The 21,800-nt window shown below is 32.5% G+C and overlaps 1 protein-coding gene and 1 non-coding gene across 2 annotated transcripts in view; one reads left to right on the top strand and one right to left on the bottom strand.

The window, feature by feature from the left end:
* The window catches only part of DPY19L2 (dpy-19 like 2), a 66,344-nt gene that overhangs the window by 20,579 nt on the left and 23,965 nt on the right, over positions 1 to 21,800 (top strand). Inside the window, exons 6-14 of the mRNA XM_006912057.1 lie at positions 198 to 291; positions 2,717 to 2,774; positions 4,315 to 4,406; positions 6,507 to 6,606; positions 10,374 to 10,451; positions 11,248 to 11,334; positions 14,283 to 14,342; positions 18,288 to 18,368; positions 20,639 to 20,740. Coding sequence (XP_006912119.1) covers positions 198 to 291; positions 2,717 to 2,774; positions 4,315 to 4,406; positions 6,507 to 6,606; positions 10,374 to 10,451; positions 11,248 to 11,334; positions 14,283 to 14,342; positions 18,288 to 18,368; positions 20,639 to 20,740 — 752 coding nt within the window. The remainder of the gene's footprint in view (positions 1 to 197; positions 292 to 2,716; positions 2,775 to 4,314; positions 4,407 to 6,506; positions 6,607 to 10,373; positions 10,452 to 11,247; positions 11,335 to 14,282; positions 14,343 to 18,287; positions 18,369 to 20,638; positions 20,741 to 21,800) is intronic.
* LOC112479816 lies at positions 21,394 to 21,512 on the bottom strand. Its single transcript, XR_003046370.1, has one exon. It is a non-coding gene; the product is annotated as a 5S ribosomal RNA (ribosomal RNA).

Genomic DNA, 21,800 nt, shown 5'->3' with positions numbered 1-21,800 from the left:
GTATAAAATGTGAAAGTACCTAATAATATCTCATGAAAGGGGAAGTCCTGATGTAACTGTTTAATAGAATAGCAATCTGACAAGCAAATGCTTTCAGCAAATTCATGAGCTCTTGCTTACAAACACTGAGATAATTTTGTTGAATTGCTGTATTGCCATTTATTCATTAAATACTGAATACTCTGTGTTTTTTAAAGGATTGGGAGACCCTGCTTGCTTTTATGTTGGTGTGATTTTTATTTTAAATGGAATAATGATGGGATTGTTCTTCATATATGGTTCATTCCTGAGGTAAGACTGCTGTATTAAACGATCTTTCAGTGGAGTTATAAGGACTGGCTGACATTTGTTGATTATATAAAGATGATACTTAGTGAGATTAATTGATTAACAGTAGGAAAGTTTGTAGATTTTCTTTATATATTTCAGAATCTTATTCAGTATCATGCAACCAGAAATGAGCTGTCACTAAAATAATATCATAAAGGCCTTCCTTTTATCCTTGTGGGGATTTTTTTTTTTTTAGCTAATTAAGATTCCTTAACAAAATTTTTAATGAAAATACCTCTTGGTCATATGTAAGATTATTAGAGAGGATCTATGGTTGGCATTAGTAGCTGATTATTTCTAATTTCAGTCTCTGTACATGTGAAATTAAGACAGCAGTAAAAGAAAATGGATGTTACTTATATTTGTCTTTCTTGACGACAGTATTACACTTTGTTTTGGGTAGCAGTGCTCAATCTCAGGTGACAGGTTGAAGTTAACTATGACCGTCATATATAGTTGACCCTTGAACAATGTAGGGGTTAGAGGCGTTGATCCCCCACATAGTTGAGAATCCACATGCAACTTTTGACTCCTTCAAAACTTGACTCCTAATAGCCTGCTGGTGACCAGAAGCCTTACGATAACATAAACAGTTGCTTAATACATATTTTGTATGATATATACATATAATATAAAATATGCTGTGTTCTTATAATAAAGCCAACTAGAAAAAATAAAATATTATTAATAAAATACATTTATAGTATTTATTGAAAAAATCCACATGTAAGAGAACCCATGCAGTTCAGACCCATGTTGTTCAAGGGTCAACTGTATCCTGCTTCCCACCCTCTCTTGAACCTGGGATAGCCATAGGAATTAGCTTTTTCAGTGAAAAATAAGGTGAAATCAACCTTGGTTACACCCAGTAAAGCAGTTGCCTTTCCCACAAAAAGATAGATTCAGCTGCCCCTTCTCTGTTTTTTCCTGTTTTCACTTGGATGTGATACCTGGAGCAGCTGCAGTCATCTTGAGACCCTGAGGGAAAGGCCAGAAACTTAGCACGTTTGTGGGCCTTCACAGCTCTGTGCCACTGAACCAATGACAACAGACACTTATCTTTCATTGTCTTATTGAATGATATAATAAACATCCATATCATTTAAGCCACTTTTGTCAGATTTTCTGTTTCTTACAGCAGCATACAACTGAATCATCAGTTTTCTTTACAATATTATCGTTGAACTGTACAACATTTAAAGTTAAAAGTCTAGATTCAATCTTTCAATAAGTATTTTATTGAGTTTACAATAAATAGGGTTTGTGTCTGTATAGACAAATACATTATTAAGCTTCCGTCTTTAAGAAGGATATGTTGATATAACAAATGTTGGCTACAAAAGTTCATTAAAACTGTGAGGATATTGGAGACTATGGCCTATGAGAAAAGAAATAGGAATTTGTGGGGGTATTTTGTATTTCTTACCATAGCCTCCCCCACTGGTACTAACTTGGAAAGTTAATATTCCATTTCTATTCTTTTGGTGAATGATAAAATGTTAAAGAACACCTTGCTCAAAATAGCCCCTCCCTCTTATAATTATTACCACAGCTTGGTGCTCCTATTACCTCTCCACATCGGTCAAGTCATTATTTTTTGTTTTTATTTTATGGTTTATGTTGTCAAATCTTGCTTCAAGTTATCCACATGTTCCTAAGTTTCTATATGCAGTATTTGTTCTTCTCACACATTCCTTCTCAATTTCTTACTTTTCAAAATGCATTCTTTGAATTTCCTTTAGTGAAAATTTATTAGTAGTAATAAATCACTTCTCATTAGCTTTCCTCTGCTTCTTTTGTTTTTTAAGTTCATTGCTTTTTTTTTTTTTTTTTTTAAATCATTCAACCATATTTATTTTCTTCCAAATGTGGATACAAGTGATGGACAACATACGGAGAAAAGGCAGCTTTAAGAAATGGTTCTTCCTTGATCTGATTTTGTATTCTACATTGTTTCTTTAGGACACAAGAACAGAATACTTGCAGTAGTTTAGACAGTTCAAAGTTACTGCTAAATGAAACTTTTATACTCTTGTCTTCATCTCTTAGTCACCGAAATCCAATTTCAAAAGAGAATTATTTGCCTTCGTTCCGAATATTCAAAGAATGCGATATAGACTCTGAAGTGCTTGCTGGCTTGTTTGTCAAATATTATCTTATGTTCACATCTTATATACTTTATTTAGAAAATATTTTAAACATAATAAATTATAAAATTCAGATTATATATACTTTGTATGCTTGTACATTTAAGATTAAAACATAACTACATGGATGGGTACTTCTGAAATTTTTACTATTATATGGTAATACTATGTATGACATTTTAAATGTTATGAAAAACACTATTTTGTATGAATTATGATCATATACTTTGTTTTTACAGTGGGACTCAACTTGGAGGTCTAATTACAGTATTATGCTACTTTTTCAACCATGGAGAGGTTTGTTTTCTAGAGAGTAATTTTTAAGAAATAGAAGGGGCTGTATAGGAACCTTTTTGGTAGAAAAAGGAAATTCTGTGCTTGTTGAGTTGAGGCACTTTATATGCATTATCTCATTTACTCCTGTCAAACACGTATGGGAGGTGGTTGTAATCCTCACAGTAGAAGCTATGACATTGAAATTTAGAGAGGTTAAGTTACTTAGCCAAGATTTCACATTCACTACATGACGAAGCCGGGTTTCCCATTTGACATCTGCCTGGCTCTAAAGCCTCAATTCTTTCTGTTACATCATGTTGCCTTTTCAGTACCACAAAATGCTGAATTAAAATAGAAATTAACTTAATAATTCAGCCCCCTGTGACATGGGCCACTATAAAAGAGCTCAAGAAACTTATGTACAATAGGATAAATTCACCCAACGAAATACCGAGTACATCATATGTGCCACACTCTGCTCGATGCCAAGGCTGATTACAGTGAAAAGTGAGAGAATCTGCCAGTTTTTGGAAGCAAAATATGTAATATGGCACAGCTTATTTAGATTAGAATCTTTTTTCATTGCTATTGTGAAAGGTAGATAGTTCGTTAATTTAAAAAATCTGTTAGACAAGGGAATCATAAAAATTATGCATGGGTATCATAAATATATTAAAGCAAACAAATGCATCGTCATTCACCCACGTGTTGATGTAAAGACAAAGACTTTACTTTGAAGTATGCCAGACGAGTGGCTTTAAGACTTGACTTTTTTTATATATACCATAATTTATCTTACAAGGCTTATAATTTTGGTTGCTTGGAAGAGGAGCAATAACTTTTAAGACTCTTGCTAGAGTTTAAACTCTTTTTAGAATTTTAGAATTCTTGATATGAAACTTTTATAATATTCCCACTCATGTCTTATAAGTAGTTTTAAAGTCTATACAAAAATTTAATTAACACTTTTATTATAAGCATCACATTAGTGATTCCCAAATACTTTTAGTTATTTTAGAAATTTATAGGTAACTCTTTCGAAAGTCTACTTCACAAATTCAGAGACAAATCTTAATTATCTGTAATGTGTGTCTAATTAAATTCATCTTCTATAAACCCTCTTGGTGTTTGTGAATGTCCTAGATGACATTTGTTTAGATATTTTGGGGGGCATGTATACATCTCAAAGCCTTGGGACGCCAGGGTTGTCACTGCAGAGCTGAAATGTAAGTCCGGTTTTTCAGACCCAGAATCCTGACTATTCCTGTACCCACCATCTTGTTTGTCCTTCCGGTACCCACCATCTCGTTTGTCCTTCCTGTTTCCTAACGTGTGGCCGGATGTATCTTTCACTTCTCTCTGGACTTGCTAGTTAGCGGCTCTCTACCTAATGGCTATGTGCCTGGAAAGAGAATTCCAAAAACTGAGAAGCTTTGTGAGGCATTCAGAAGGGAACGAGCCTAGTCTGAACATGATTAAAACCAGCCCATGCATGATTTTTAGATTAATAATGTTTATTCCAATAGAACGTAAAGTGAAGTAAGCTTTTTATTGACTTCAGGCTACTCGCGTGATGTGGACACCGCCTCTCCGGGAAAGTTTTTCATATCCATTTCTTGTACTTCAGATGTTCGTTTTAACTTTAATACTCAGGTAATTTTTGTTTATGAGACAAATCTAAATAAATATAAGTTACATTTCTTAAAATATACTTCAACATATAATTACCACATTCAGGTGCTTTTTTTTAAGTTACTTTTAAAATAGATTGAATATCTGGTTAAGAAAATAATCTAAAATACTATGTAAAATTTTTTTCCTCTTTGGAGTCCAGGCTACAGGTTTTAATGATACATAAATTTTATCATATGATAAGTACATTTTGTTTTAATGAATCAGAATATAACTGTACATATACACTTGGTAAAGATTCAAACTTTTTTAAGAAACTTTTTTTTCCCCCCTCAAAGCTTATGTCCTCTGACTCATTCTTTTCCAGTCTGTGGTTTTGGTGGAGCATTAATGTATATTCCATGAAAAAAAGTCTCCTATGCACAATGAATTTGGAAAATGCTAGGTCAGGAGTATATATATTCATATATTTAGGAAAATTTCTGAACAACTGATGTTTCTAGCAGTTTGACCAGTTTCATCTCAGCCACTTTTCTTGGACACTTTTACTTTTCTTTTTTTTGTTGTTGTTGGAATTAATTTTATAAGCCTCAGAAATTGAAGAAGTCTAGAAAACAGCGACAACAAAAAATAGCAGAATGCCATAAATATCGTAGAAATAAGTTTCGTAAATGTTAGTGAACTCTCTCACTGAAGGAAATAGTGATCACCATCTTCTCCGAACCCCCAGGAACCTCACACTTCACTTATAGGACCTGTCAGATCGAAATCACTTGTGTACAAGTCTTTCTTAAAAAAAATCTGTTAATCACACACACATGCGCAAATGTCTGCATATATACTCCATATATTAAAATACCACTGGAAACAGGGACCTTGCCGTATTTATCTCTTGAACCACAGACCACTTAGCGTGCTGTCCGGCAATGTTTAAAGCTCTTGTATGTTAGCTTGAAGGTAAATAGTGGCCTGCTGGGCGGCTACCAACCCCGAGAAAGGAGCAGACTAACTCCTGATTTGTTTCCTACGTGATAAGTTTATTCTGGGGTTGAATTTGGATTTGGGACTCTGTTCTCCATTCAGATTTTTATATCTTTGCCCTGCGCTTTACTTTCTCTCAAATATTCCCACCTAAACTCCTATAAAGATGGTTTATTACTTATTTTTATTTTCTGAAATGATATTAGTCTGAAGAATCAGGGTTTCATGGAATGAAATGTGTTGATTAGAACATTTAGGATTATATCCTTGAATGCATATGCTGTATATATTCTGTACCTTTAACAAAAGTAATTTTTGTTTGATAAATATAAAATAACTTGAGTACTTAATGAATATATTTTGTGAATATATATTGTTAAACGATATGAACATTTAAAATCTTGCTTTTGAAAATTTATGTACCATAGTACAAGGATTTATCAAAATCCAATATAACCTTTGCAAAAAATATAGTTTTTTTATTTATGCAAAATGTTTGCATTTCTCTTTTTGTATTCTAAAAGATACTAAAGTCTTCTGTGGTAAAAAGTGTTAGTTGCTGATATGTTTCATAATTGTAAAATGGTCATTTTAAACTTTAATTTGCAGTAGTTCGACTGTATTCCATAATTATGCTTTTTAAGTCATTTAAAATCTTTTTTAAAACTTCCTCATACTCGTTAACTTATTACTTTGCCAGCACTTATACTTCTCTCTGCTGCTTTTTAAAACATAAAAACAATAGTATATAAAAGATGCTGCTGCTCACATAGGGTAAACATCTTGAGGTGTGAAGAGTCCATTCCCATTCCATTTTCTGACCTTCTTGCTGGAGTATTAAATTTCTAACGTCATGCTTGGTTAGAGGAAAATAAAATTTTTTGTTTAAAATATTTTATTTACTGATAAACTAGGTATCATATTTTATTTAAAGCTCTAATATTGGTTGTTTTATGCTGAGCATTCGTATAGTCCAAATAGTATTTTAAGTTATTTTAATGAGCTTTTAAAAGTTAACTGTATTTTGTCATCTTAAAGATAAGGGGATCATTAGGTTTGGTCATTTTGCGATTGGCCTCTTTTGCTTAGTGTAATAGGCTTTTATGGTAGAACTGATGGGTGTCAATTCTCTCCCTTAAGGACCTCGAACAATAATAGAAGGCATTTTATGGCACTGTGTCTCTCCAATGTCGCCTTTATGCTTCCTTGGCAGTTTGCTCAGTTTATACTTTTTACACAGGTAAGATGATTTTAAACTAGTCTAAGTTTAATGCAAGGTGTACTTGGTTGTTTCTATATACATTTTAAAATGTGATTATATTTGTGCCCTAATAGATTTTCAATATATGGAGTAATTATAAAGTTTACGTGTATGTGTGATTTAAGAAAACAACAACAACTATATAATTCTACATTCTGTTAGTGTATTGGTTAGTTAGGCAGATATTAATGGTCAACAAGCAAAAGACTTTTTCCTATTATTTAAATTCACGATTTTTCTTGTAGGTATTTGAAATGATCGTTATAAATCTGCCTGTAGATTTTCTTTTACCGTACAGATTATTTTGGGTGCCAAGCTATACAACATAATAAGAGCCATTTCTATTCTTCATGGTAGGGAGTTTCTGCTTAATCCAGTTAAATATTGACTTTTTGTCTGAAGAGCAGAATCGCACAGGACACCATTTCTCAGATCTTTAATCATGATATTACTTAAGTTAATTGAGACCATATCCTGTTCCCCAAACAACTAAGTAATTAATAGTAAGAAACTGAGCTGGGGAAGCAGAGAGTAAGAAGTCAATTATGATGAAATTTCATAGTATTAAGATTTCCCATTAGAACTCCTTTCTAGCTAGCAAATAAACACTGATAATAATTATGTTCTTTATTGGCAGTGAGAAATTCTGCCATGAAGGCTTGTGCTGTCATTTGTCTAAAAATAATGAAATTATAACCTCAACTTAATTGGTGCTGCATGTTTAAAGCTTGTTTAAAATATTCCCTCTGCTTTACTTCCTTATAATTGGTCCTTTCAGGTATAACACAGAAATTTTCTGTTTTTTATTATTTGCACATGCCACCCTAGCATAATAGATTTCTCATGCATATCACATCCTGTGACAAGCAGATTTAGTAATCCAGTGGTGCTGATGAAACTGTTTAAATAGCTCTATGGTAATTTTGATATTGCTTTAACGATTTCTACCCACTCAAAAGGTGTGCTAGGCTTTTAGTGTTCTTTTTTTTTCTTTTTAATTGAGATATAATTGACATGTCACATTATTTAAGTTTAAAATGTACAGCCTGTTGATTATACATTGTTATATTGTGATATGATTACCACCAGATATCAGGTCACATAATTATTATTTCTTTCTTGTGGTGAGAACATTTAAGAGCTAATCTCTTAGCAACTTTAAAGTATATAATACAGTTCTGACTATAATCAGTATGTTGTGCATTAGATCTCCTGAACTTACTCATCTAGTTGCAAATGTGTGTCCTTAAACAGCATTTCTCGTATTCCCCCAGTCCCCAGCCCCTAGTCACCACCATTTGACTCTCTGTTTCTACCAGTTAGACTTTTTCAGAGTCTTTATAAGTGAGATCATACAGTATTTGTCTTCCGCTGTCTGACTATTCTCACTTAGCATAATGCCCTCAAGGTCCACCATGTGTTGATTGCCTTTATTCTCATTGCTGAATAAAATTCATATACCTATATCACATCTTCTTTATTCATTCATTAACAGACACTTGGCTATTGTGAATAATGCAGTAAGCATGGAAGTGCAGATGTCTCTTCGATATTATTTTCATTTTCTTTGTATACATACCCAAAGGTGGGGTCGCTCGATCATATGGTAGTTCTATTAAGAGTTCTTAGTATATTTTGCATACCAGACCTTGGTCAGATATGGGTTTTGCAAGGATTTTCTTGCAGTTTCTGGCTTGCCTTGTAATTTCCTTAATAGTATCTTTTGCAGAGCTGAAGTTTTTAATTATAAAGAATTCTAATTTGTCATTTTTTTCTTTCATGGATCCTGCTTTTGATGTTATATCTAAAAACTCATCCTCAAACAAGTTCACCTAAATTTTCTCCTGTGTTATCTTGTAGAACTTTTGTAGCTTATGTTCTACATTTACATTTTGAGTTGATTTTTTTTGAAATGTATAACATCTAGGAGACCTAGATTCATTATTTTGTGCATGGATGTCCGAGTGTTCCAGCACTATTTGTTAAAAAGGCTATCGTTCTCCATTGAATTACCTTTGCTCCTTTATCAAAGCTCGGTTGCCTGTAACTGTGCGGAGCTGTTTCTGGACTCTATTTTATTCCATTGATCAACTGTCTGTTATTTCGCCAATACCATGCTGTTTTGATTATTGCAGCTTTATAGTCAGTCTTAAAATCGGTTATCTCTTTTTAAGAGTTTTCTCTTTGCTTTGAGCAGTTTTTACAATGATATGCTCAAGTGTGGTCAGGTTTGTTTGTTTTAACTTATCCCTTGCTGGGGGTTTGTAATAGTTTGTGAATCAGTGCTTAATTTCTTATATAAATTTGGGGAACTTCTCAGATAAAATCTCTTTAAATATAGTTTTTACTTAATTTTCTTATCCCTTTCTGAGATGTAAAGTAAAATATATTAGATCTTTACACTATATGCTCTATATCTCTCATGTTCTTTCATATATTTTTCATCCCTTTGTCATTTTATGCTTTCTTTTAGATATTTTCTTCTGACTTATCTTTCAGTTTGTCACTTCTTTGTCTGACTATGTTTAACCTGCTGTTAAACTCATCTTTGACTTCTTAATATCAGTCATTGAAATATCTAGTTGTACATTTTCAATTTGGTTCTTTCTTTACGGTGTCCAGTTGTCTCCTGGAATTTCCAATTCTACCTGTTACTTCCCTGCACTTGTTAAATGTAAGGTCTATGTCTCATGATCCCAGATACGTTTTTGAATGACTTGCGAACTAGGAGTGGTTTTTACATTTTTAAAGTATCGTTTAAAAAAATACAAGAATAATCATCAGGTCCTTGAATAATGTCATTTCATTCAATTTTGCTTTATTATAACATTGATGAGATTCCATAAGAACTTACCTCTTGTTTATATCAATTAGCCTATGGTAAAATTGTTTTCATTATATGTCGTTTTGCTTAAAGTCACAGAACCTATTGACGATGTTAAGTGAAGACTTATGGTATACAATAGAGACTATATGTGGCCCACAAAGTGTAACATAATAATTATCTGGCTTTTTACATAAAGAAGTTTGCTGACTCCTGAACTAGATTCTTTATGTATCTGTTTCTGTTGTGTTTGCGATAATTTCTTATCTCGTCCTATATGTAGTTAGTTTTGTTGTGACGTTGAACATTGTACATGAACAACTGTATAGTTAATTTGAGACGAGGTTGATATTTACATCTTCCAGAGAAGGTTAAATTTGCTTCCAGCAGACAAATAAAGGTACTAACAATCTTGAATCACCCTCATGCAACCAGAGAATGAGATACTTCGAAGGTGGGCTTTAACTTTCCTGGAGGCTGCTTGATTTCTGATTCTGTCATACAGTAAACTCCTTTGAAGCCTCAGGATTTATCAGGGATCTCCTTCTACATTTGCCCTCCCTGCTGCGTCTGTGAGAATCTCACTCAACTCGCAGGCGCCTGCTACCGTTGGAATTGGTGGACGCTTTTGGGAGAAAAGTGGTTCAAAATGTCATGCTCATCCCTGCAGATTTCCCTCTTTTCTCTGGTTTTTGCTACCTAATACTTTTTTGCCTTGTTAGTAATCTGTGGCTTAACACAATTATTCTCCCTAGCTATTCTAGTTCTCAATAAAAAGGTGATTGAAATTACTTCAGCTATCATTATTAGAAATGAAACTCTCCCCTTACATTCACTTTGCTTATGAGTAATGAAGTGTTTGTTGTCTACATTCGTATTCACTTTGGCTTTTTTTTTTGTATTTTTTTTTTTTTTATTTCAGATAGCCTCATTGTTTCCCATGTACGTCGTGGGGTACATTGAGCCAAGCAAATTTCAGAAGATCATTTATATGAACATGGTAACATTTTTTTTGTATTTATTAGTCAAATATTAAAATAAGATCTTAGGGTTTATAAAATAGAATTTATTCTGTTTTATGGGGCCCCTTCTCTCAGGTAGCGTTTAATGCATATGATTTTGATACTATGTAGAAGGAAAACAGGAAAGGTGCATTATAGATACCATATTATCACACATCCTTTCGACTATAGTATAGATGGTCTTTCACTCTGAAACTTTTTTATTTTTATGCTTTATTTATTATTGTTGTCGCTATTTTTGAAACTTCCTTTTCTCTCTCAGACCTGAAATTTATAACATTGTGCATGAGCATAGCACTCTGTAAATTTTATATTTTTGCATTTTTGTTTTAATCTTAGTTTCTAAATACATCTCCCTAAGTACATAAAAATAAATGTCTTCTAGATAACATCTTAAAATGAAGCTTCGTTGATGATAGAAATCCTCAAGTAGTCCAACAAATATAAGATTAAAAATTAATACTTATAACTAAGTCTTTATCATTATATCACTTCATTATTGAATTAATAGAAATAATATTTTTTCCCACTTCATTTATACCAAGTAGCAGATAGAAAAAATTAAATTCCTCATATAGAATTTATGGTGTTGAAAATAGTTAGAACCTATCAGTGTGTCGAAGTTCTATTATCAAATGGCCAAGATCTATTTATTAATCTTATTTATACAAATAAAGTTTGTATTAGAAATCTCTGTATGCCTATAGACAAAGTATGCATTATGCTATATATCTAATAATAATAAAACATGCATTTCTTTTCTTCAATTTTCAGATTTCAGTTCTCCTTTGTTTTGTGTTGATGTTTGGAAATCCAATGTATTTATCTTCTTATTATTCTTCGTCTTTGTTAATGACATGGGTAAGTGTCTGTTAGGCTCAAGAAGATTTTCTTTAACCTGTCAAATAGCAGGTTTAATCCACCTGATACAAGTTTAGAAGAATAAATAGGGCCCTTTCCTGGTTATTATTCACATGAAAAAGTTTTTCCCAAATAACACCTATTCTCTGTTTCATCCTTGAAAAAAATGTAGTACAAAGTCTACTTTTTAAGGCAATGCCCAAGTAAATATTTTAAAAAACAATTATAAGATAGTAAGATTTACTTTTAAAATATGCTGTAATTTATGACCAAAATTAGTTATTTCCTTCTGAGTCACTTCAGTAGGCTAAATCCTTATTGCAGTGACACTGCCATTGCTCAAAAACATTTTTGGAACTCCTCTGAATTGCCTTCACAGACTGTGGCACATTCTTTTGAATATCCTCAGTGGTGGCAAATCTTCGTCTTTCAAGGGTGGATTTGATTTTTGGAAACGACTAAAGTCTTGTGAATAAGGTGGGTGATTGGGCTGGGTACTACAGATCTGGATCAAAATATGGTGTGACATTAAAGTAATAAGACCTATTTTCTTGCACCCATAACTAAATTATGTTTGAAGGTAGTTTAGACAAAGAAGTTCTAAACTGTTTTGAGCAATGGCAACATAATTGGAATAAGTGTATAGTCTCCTCATGTGACTTACTTTCATTGACTAACTCATTTAGATATATATTTGGAACGATGGTTCAGTAAATTAGTTTTATTACTTTATAGTCACACTTCTGATATTCATAAACTAAAACCTATAATGGAATAGTTCTGGGATGTGCTCTTTCTACAATGATTAGAAATGATACCAACCACAGTAATATCAGATTATAGCACTTTTCCATGTATGGTGCATTGATTGAATCTTTTCGGCTTGCTCTTATGTTTTAACATTTTCGCTTTCCACTTTTTTTCCCCTCCTCTATCTCTCTCTAAAAAAAAAACCTAGGGTTTTTTCTTTTCAACATTTTGTCAGAGTTTTTCTGCATTATAAGGTAGTGTGGACTTGTAATAGTGTGCTCATCCACCTCTTTTTAGGAAAATTATTTTATTTTGAAATATACACAGATACAGAATGACTGTATAAAACAAATTTTTTATGTGCTGACAGTACTGACTAGTGCTAATAAGTACTTAGTTATTTGTTATTTGGCAAATATACTTAAACTGCCATCAAGTCCAAATCAGAACTTTTCCAACCATCCTCTAAAACAACAATGACTGCCTTGACTCTGGTAATCACTCCTAGTTTAATCACTTAACTTTCTATTTTTATACAGGTTTTCTATATATCTGCCTGTTTCCATGCCCACGAAATGTATTTTTTCATTGTCTGGGTCATTGAACATATAGTGGATTATGTGGTTTAGATTTTGCTCTTTGAATTCTCATGGTATAGCTTTACATCTTCCTTTGTCTTCTGTATTTATGGTAATAGTTGATTCAAAACTAGGACAGGTTTAGGTTTGATCCCTTTAGCATCAGGAGGCACATGATGGTACCTCTTTTTTTATAATAGCAGCCATCAATGCTTAGGACCAGGTTCATTAATTTGACAGGGATTGCAAAATGGTGTTATTCCAGTCCCTCATTTACAGTTCACATAGGAAAAGTAAAGTATATGTCTAAATGAGTGAAGTTGGGAAGAAGTAGAAAAATACTTGAAGAAATAATGGCCAGATTTTTTTGGTGAAAATTTGATGAAAATGATTAACTCATTTTCATCATAAAGAGAAGACCAAATAAATAAGACATGTTAAATATAGAAGAACAAAATCCGATTTTTCATAAGAAAAAAATGCAAGCAGCTAGACAGTCAAGCAACATTTTTTAAATACTTGAAGGAAAAATACTGTCAATCTGCAATTCTATACCTAGCAAACATGTTTCAAATATGAAGGCAAAATAAAGACTTCGTGACTAGATTTGCATGAAAAGAAATGTTAAAGGAGGTCCTTCAGATGGAAGGAATGAGTTAGATGTCACTATGGCTCTACATAAATGAAGGGCACTGGAAGTGGGAGCTAGAGGTGCTGCTATAACAAAACTACCATAGACTGAGTGGGTTATTTCTCACATTTCCAGAGGCTGGGAAGTTCAAGATCAAAGTGCCAGCTGCATAGGTTCTTGGCAAGGGCTCTCTTTTTTATTCGTAGACACATGCTTTCACTGTATCCTCACATGGTAGAGAGAGAGAGAGAGAGAGATCATCAGTCTTATGATGATCTCTTATAAGGGTTCTAATCCTATTCATTAGGAATCCAGTTAACTCCCAAAGGTTCTCCCCTGGTATTTCACATTGGAGGTTAGAGTTTCAACACCTGAATTTGGCGGGGGACTTAAACATTCCATTTGTAACACTGACGGTATGGTTTTTGAGGACACTGGCTTTGTACATGGGTCTCAGTCCCAATTTCTTACCTTTCATAGTTCTAAGCCCTTTTCTACTGCCCTCCTTTTTAATAACAGCACATAGTTATAATCTCTTTTTTCCCTCTGGCATCTGGGAAGTTCTTTTTTTTTCTTAAAAGTTCAGTTAGACTTTTAAAAGTATTTAAAAATATTTAGGAGTTTGGTGTGAGAGGATTTTCATGTTAACTTAGACCACTAATTTGATTGGGTAACTTACATATACACTTGCATGGAGACACCACCCACACACTACCTACCTCCTCAGAGAAGTTGCCCTGCATAAAACATCCCAAGTAACTCAGGAATTAACTTGATTCTGGGGGCAACTTCTTAGCACACAAAACATTGAGCTCTCACCCCAAGGAAATTTTACCATGTTCAGATTTGAAAAATCAACAATTAAGAAGGAAAATGGCTGGTAGTAGCCAAGATAGAAGTGGGTGACAGTGTAATTTTTGAAACATATAATTTGTATAAAATATAAATGTTAATTTTGTTTGTTTCATATTGTATAATATGTATTTTAGGTGATAATTCTAAAGAGATATAAAATTCAAAGACTGGGAGTATCTGAACTCAACTTTTGGGTAAGATTCAACATTTTTAATACAATTTCTTCAGACTCATTATTTCTATAAACTAAATAAGGTAATATACTTCAAAATCGACTGATTTAGAGTTAATAAATCTTATAAATAGCTACTTGCTTAAGGTGGGAAATAGGCCTTAGTAACATCTACAAGTCATTTTTAAGAAATCCATTCATTGATTTTAGTACCACCCTCAGGCCTGTCTTCCTTTGCTTTTCCTTCCACTATACCCTGACTATGTTGCTTTTAACATTTATTTCTATTTACCTTGAGTTCCTCTCTTTACATTTACTAATCTTCTCTTCAAAATAACTAGATTTGTAGTTCTGTCCCCACTTTCCCTTTTTCTTTTCTCTACATCCATCCATTATCTATTTTCCCTTCTGCTTCCAACTTTAGACTCTAGTATTTTTGTCCTTTTAACATTTTCCTTATGATCTCCCAGCCTCTTACTGTTTCATCTTAAACACTGCCTGATCTTTGTTTGGCTTATTCCCACATATACAATGGATGGCCCATTGCACCTTTATGTTTGTGGGTTTTGTTTCCAGGTAAAATAAGTATATCATTCCATAGGCACTGCAGTTACTAATCATCATACTATCGGCAGATGACATTCTTTCTTTTTCTCCGGGTCTTTGATTTATTTCTATTAAAATATAAAGCCGTCATATTGAAGAACTATGTGATTACATATTGCATATTGATTAGGCAAAACTGGAAAAGTTTTGGTAAGGTAAGTAGGTTTCTGCTCAGAATACAAAAGAAAAAAAATGAGATTAATTGCCAGTTTCTCGTTGCTTGAGGCATTTTCCCATTCTTTATGGCGAAAATGTAGAAATATTTGTACGCTTAAGATATTGACATGACCTTTCTGATATATGATATTTTTACTTCAGAAAAAATGGTATTGATTGTTTTTCAAAAAAGATTAAACAAGAAATCAGTAGAGAATTTAAAGATTTTCATTTAATAACTGAGCTCAAAAGAAAGTCAAAATTTCAATTACAAACTATTAAAAAATAGAACAGAGTCTCTAGATATTTAGGGAATTCTGCCAAAGCTGTGGTCAGAGGAAAATTTATTGTTTTAAATATTTTCAGTTTTAGACTGGAAAAAATGAAAGTTAACATAAACTTTCAACTCAAGAATTTCAAGAAACTTCTAAGGAGAGGAAAGTCAAGATATAATGAATATTCAGCTTGTTTCGAAACTGCTATAATTGATATAGTCATTCTTTTGCAAGAGGGAGAAACAAATCATGGTAGTCATCTAAACAATGCAAAAGATATTCTGCCTTTTTTATAGTCTTTTTTTAAAGTCAAAAAGAAAAAGCATAGGTATTTTGTGAACTAACACTTTTTCTTCCAAAAACACCTGTTTCAGTTCTTCAAGTAATTCTTTCATGGTAGGAGAATAAAGATTATATTATATATCTACTCTATATAATTGAAAAATTTGAAAACAAGGAAGTTCTTATTTTTTAATATTGAATGGCTGTAAAGCAATACATAAAAATTGTCACTTATGATTGACTTTTAAAATCTATTTTTAATATTCTTTACCATCATGTGGTAAGCTGGAAGAATTTTTTTTTGTCTTCCTAGATATTAAATATTCACTTTTTAGCTTCTATGCATCTATAGCAAAGATAAGTATTTATAACATGAAACCTGAACAAAATACTTTTAGACTTAGGTGATTTTCTTTATACTTTTCTTTAGTAGGAGTAAATTTAGTTCTTAATGAAAGATCCGGTTTTTGGTTGCTGGGTAATTAATAAATTGAGCTCATGCTGAAATTTACTCAAACACACCAACAGGAACTCTGTGTCATAAAAGATGAGAATCCTTATGAGAAACAACCTCATTGGTAATCTAAAGCTAGATACTAAGATCGGGCAAAGACAGTATGAGAAAGGCTATTCTTACTCATGAACATATATTTAAAATTCTACCTAGGTTAAAAATATTTTATGGATATAAAAATATAAAAGAAAAGAATTAGAACTCAAGAACAGCCGTAATACGTACATACATGCATGCATGCATACATACACACACACGTGTGTGTGTGTGTGTGTGTGTATTCTAATCAAATTGGGTTTATCCCAGGAATGCAAAGATGTTTCTGGAATATCTGTAAGTGTAAGTTATTATACTAACAGAATAAAGTAGAAAAATACCTTATGATATCTCATTAGATGCAGATATAAGATTAATATTCAAAAGTCGATTACCTTTCTGTTTTCTGACAAACAGAAAACATTTTTGAAAATATGCCGTGTATATTAGGACAGTAGAAAAATACCTTATGATATCTCATTAGATGCAAAACATGAATTTGATAAATTTGAACCCCCATCTATGATAAAAACTCTTAGCACAGTAGAAATAGCAGGGGGTTTTCTTCACCCAATGAATTTCTTCAACATTCGTTAGTCTTGCAGATCAGGTGTTTGGAGTGGTCCACTTAAAATAAATATCAAGATAAATATGTTTCTTCACATTTTATTACAGATCTGAGCTAACACATTAAACAAAGAAAGTAAATAACAGAAATAGGAAGAAAATTGAAAAAATCAAAATTCATTAAAATATTGACATAGAAAACAAAATGATTTTAAGGCAAATTATTAGAAATTATAAGAATTAAATAGCATGGCTAGATATAAGATTAATATTCAAAAGTCAATTACCTTTCTGTTCTCTGACAACAAACAGAAAACATTTTTGAAAATATGCCATGTGTATTAGGATGAAAAAATGCATAGTTATGAATAAATGTAACAAAATACATACAATATTTTCTTGGGAGAAATATTTTTAAATTGATAAGACATAAATAACATCAAAATAATGGAAAAATATACCATGTTTACACCTGAGAAGACTCCATATAATGTCAGTTCTCTCCAGTTGATGTTTGGATTCAAAGCAAGTATTACGAGATTACCTTGTAGGTCACTTTTCAATGAATGATGCTGGAATAATTTGTTATTTATATGGGAAAACTCACATCATACAGAAATATCAGTTTTAGACTGTCTTCATAATTCTTTATGTACTTCCTTACATTATGGCTCAATAAGATACTGCAGACTCATCTTGTATTTTGCTAGCTCTGGAGTCAGCCATCTCCCCTAGGATCTCTAGTTCCTTTTAGTGTAGAATGGTATTTAGAAACCAAGATCTGAGTGCTGAGTATTCTCATTGCTACCAGTGTGTCCTTGCCTCTGGACCCTTTTATTGTATGTATGTGTACGTGCACTCACAGGTGGGTATGTTTCTATATGTATGAAATATATATTTATGAAATAACTTCATATAGCTTCAATTCCAGTCCAAAGGAAGATAGAACAATAGAAATTACTGAAATAACAACGGAACAATAGATTGAAAAAAATCAGACAGGCTTAGGGACCTGTGGGACAATAACAAAAGATCCAGTATTTGTATCATTGAAGTTCCACAAAAAAAAAAAAACCATAAAAAAAGAGTGGGATTGAAAAAAATATTTGAAGGGTAATGGCTGAAAACTTCTTAAATTTGGCAAAAGACATAAATCTGCAAAGTCAAGAAACTGAGTGAATCCCAAGTAGGGTCAACCCAACAAGATCCATGCCAAGACACATCAGAGTTAAACTTCTGAAAACTAAAGAAAAAGAATTTTGAAAGCAGACAGAAATCATGCATTACCTATAGGGTAAAACTGATTTGAATTCCAGTAGATTTCTCGTCTGAAACTGTGGGGGCCAGAAGGTGGTGGAGCGACCTTTGTCAAGTGCATCCACTTTTCTATAGGACAATCCTTTGTGATAGACCTCATCACTAATGCACTTCACTTGATTAAAGTTTTTCTATGTCGTTTATTGCTACAATTGAATCTTTTAACTGGGTAGTTTTTAGTACCTGACTTCTACCTATTTTATTTATTTTTTAGCTAATTCAAGGTTTCGGTTGGTTGTGTGGAACAATCATTTTGAAATTTCTGACATCTAAAATCCTAGGTGTTTCAGACCATGTAAGTACTTCTAGTTAAAACATAAAAACTACAAATGTGTACCTGGATGCAAACTTTGAAGCCATCTGTTTTTACCTCTACGTTTCACAGAGGCGAAATCCCTTCTTTAAGATCTCCAAGCCAGTTATCGGCAGAGTCAGTTCTACAACCCTGAGTTCAATGATCTTTTCAACCCACCAAGAAAAAATATATCAATGAGTATTAGCGTAGCCTTCTAGGAAGAAAATTAGTAATATGTTAAGTAGTTATTTGTTTATATTTCAATTAAAATACAAATAATTTTTTGTTTAAATAATGTTATTCATTTATTGCAGATGTTAATATACATGCAGTCCGTCCTCAGCTTTGAAATATGAAACCCTTAAAATCTCAATATAGTTTTATTTATTGTAATTAGGGGCTGGAATTAAGATGTAATTCAAAATTTGTAGATTTTTCTTGTAATGTAAAAAGAGAACGTTATAAGTTCTCTTATCTTTTCATCTTCAAGGAAATATATGGACCACTTATCCCTCATGTGTGGTGTTTCTTTTTGTTTTAAAGCTAGTGCCCTAAATAATAGCCCTTTTTTCAAAGCATAAGTCTCTACTTAACAAATTAGTTTAGGGGAATAAAATCAGTGTAGAAATGTACTTCTGATTTTTAGTACTAAATGTCAGCATACTTGAGTGTGTTGTACAGTAATACTCTGATATTTGCCTTATCTGGTTCTATCTAGTTGGGACTCTGTCTAATGCTGAAGTGACTTCAACTTTAACAAGAGATTATAGTACTTAATCTCTAAAAGTTCAAGTACCATCACTGATCAATAGAATTGAGCTTGTATACATGTTTATATTAAATAAAATTTCAAAATGTAAAGGATTTATTCGCTATTTATTGCCAGCTTCGCATAGTGGTTTATTAGGCTTATTTGTTGCTGCTGTTTTCTGGTATGTTTGGCACATTTTATGTTTTCTTTCCTTTTTTATTGTTTTTAACTTTTTATTCTATAGGAAGTATATATTTTATGGTAAAGTTTATTTAAGCTTCCTAAGTTAATTATTTATCTATTAAGTTGGTCTATTATTTTCTTTCTTTCCTCTTTTCACATTGTTACCCAACTCCTTACGAATCTTACACACACACACACACACACACATATATCTTGGTGCTCTTAAGAGACTTCCTTTATATAACAGCTTTTATTCTATAGGAAGTATATATTTTATGGTAAAGTTTATTTAAGCTTCCTAAGTTAATTATTTATCTATTAAGTTGGTCTATTATTTTCTTTCTTTCCTCTTTTCACATTGTTACCCAACTCCTTACGAATCTCACACACACACACACACACACACACATATCTTGGTGCTCTTAAGAGAATTCCTTTATATAACAGTTGTGAGAAAGACTTGAAACTAAAATGTGTTAGTTAAATTACTATTGGTCACCAGGCCTATTCTAAATTAGAATAATAAAGGAAACTCTAAATTACCCTTGGTACTGATAGATAATGGGAACCATGAGTAGAAGAAAACCACAGATAATCATATTATCTTGATATAAAATAATTTCTGTCCCTATAAATATTTTGAATTAAGGTTTCACATACAAATATTTTCCTTTTTTTCTGGCCTTCTGAGAACGCAGTGGGAAAATAATTGTCTCGCCAACAGTAGATAATATATAATCAGTAGATGAAAGGAGCTCTTCACTGGGTTTGTTTTTTTTAAAGGCCCTGGAGATCAAGCAAATAAGGCAAAGTAATAGGTGTAGTTGTTGTAATTCTTATGAAGAATAGCTCATATTTAATGGCTTGAATGTACATCTGAAAAATTCAAGAAGCACCAAAAATTGTAATCAATGTATGAGGCTTTGTAAAAATGACAGTGCATAGAAAATTTGTTCATAGTTTTTACAATATATGATAAAAGGGCTTAACATGAAATTGTTTTTTCTTGATAAGTGATCTGATTATAAAATTTCATGATTAACTGCATGGTGGTTTCTGCCTAGTAAATGTTGATTTTAGCTCACCCTTTATCGTCTCTGCTTATTTTTTCTGACCTCTTTCAACTTTTCATTTCTCTTGATATTTCTCTTTGTTTTCATGTTTCTTCATTCAGCACATAACACATATTGTTCACTGTATTTTTTTTCCTTTGAGGGCCATCCATATGCCTTGGATTTATCTGTTCTTTAGACTTTATTTCTATCACATCAAATCAGTTGTTATTGACTATAATTATTGGTGTAAATTTAATTTGTTTTACTCTGTTTTCTTCTAGATTCGCCTGAGTGACCTTATAGCCGCCAGAATCTTAAGGTTTACAGATTTCGATACCTTGATTTATACCTGTGCTCCTGAATTTGACTTCATGGAAAAAGCGGTATGCTTTTTTTGTTGTTGTCGTTTTTCCTTCTTTCCGGGTATGATGGTTTTTTGCTCTTAAGTTTTCTATGAATCCGAAACTCAAATTTTCACTTAGAAACACCCAACTTGCTTACCCTGTCATGTGTTTACTATAACATTTGCTAATCATATGGCCTTTCTCACCTATTTTCGTATGTGTAAAACCAGTAAAAAATGACCCCCATCTTAAAGAGTTATTGATGATAGTTAAATGGATAATCCGAGACAGTGCTTAATATACTGTATGATCCACAGTGAGTTACTATTATGACAGTTCGATTAATTTTAATAATGTAGATCAGTTGTAGGCATGGGATCACTCAGGAACAATAAATCCAAAATCTTTTTTAGTTTTTTTAAATTCAATTTTATTTTACTTTATATCCCAAATAATACAGAATTGTTTAGCAAGATGTTGCCAAGAAAGGTATAGTACTAATCATACATTACTCTCTTATCTATCCAACCAGGCATGCATTCATTCAAAAACTGTTATTGGCCACTCATTACCTGTGAGGCAGTTCATTGTAATTTTGTTTATTTATTTTTTAGATGAGGCAACCCTTGGTTGATCTCACAGATTGCAAGGACCTTGTCAGCTTACAGTCCCTTACTTTTTTTTATTTTTTATGCCTACAGCACCTAGTCTTCCTAGGTGGTCTCCCATCCAAGTACTAACTAAGCCCGACCCTGCTTAGCTTCCAAGATCAGAAGGGATCGGGCTTGTTCAGGGTGGCATGGCCGTAGACAACAGTCCATTGTAGAATTGCAGAGGAAAATGACTCAGTTCCTGCCTCCAAGATATATGTAATTTAGTTACATGGTAGATGACTCCCTATCTCAGTAATAGGTCATGAAAATTATCTAGCTGCTGATACTACTCCAGTACTTATTTATAATTGCAGTAAGTGCTTAGGCTACTTTTCTTCCTCACTAGTTCTAGTTTCATATATGAAAATAATGGGACTTTGCAGCCAGGAAATGACGACGTAGGACTCAGTGATCAGTAAACACAGATTATACAACTTAATATAATG

The sequence above is a fragment of the Pteropus alecto genome, unplaced genomic scaffold (genome assembly GCF_000325575.1).
Source record: "Pteropus alecto unplaced genomic scaffold, ASM32557v1 scaffold21, whole genome shotgun sequence".
NCBI lineage: Eukaryota > Metazoa > Chordata > Mammalia > Chiroptera > Pteropodidae > Pteropus > Pteropus alecto.
Note: the sequence above shows the minus strand (reverse complement) of the source record. Positions and strands in the feature narration are given on the sequence as shown.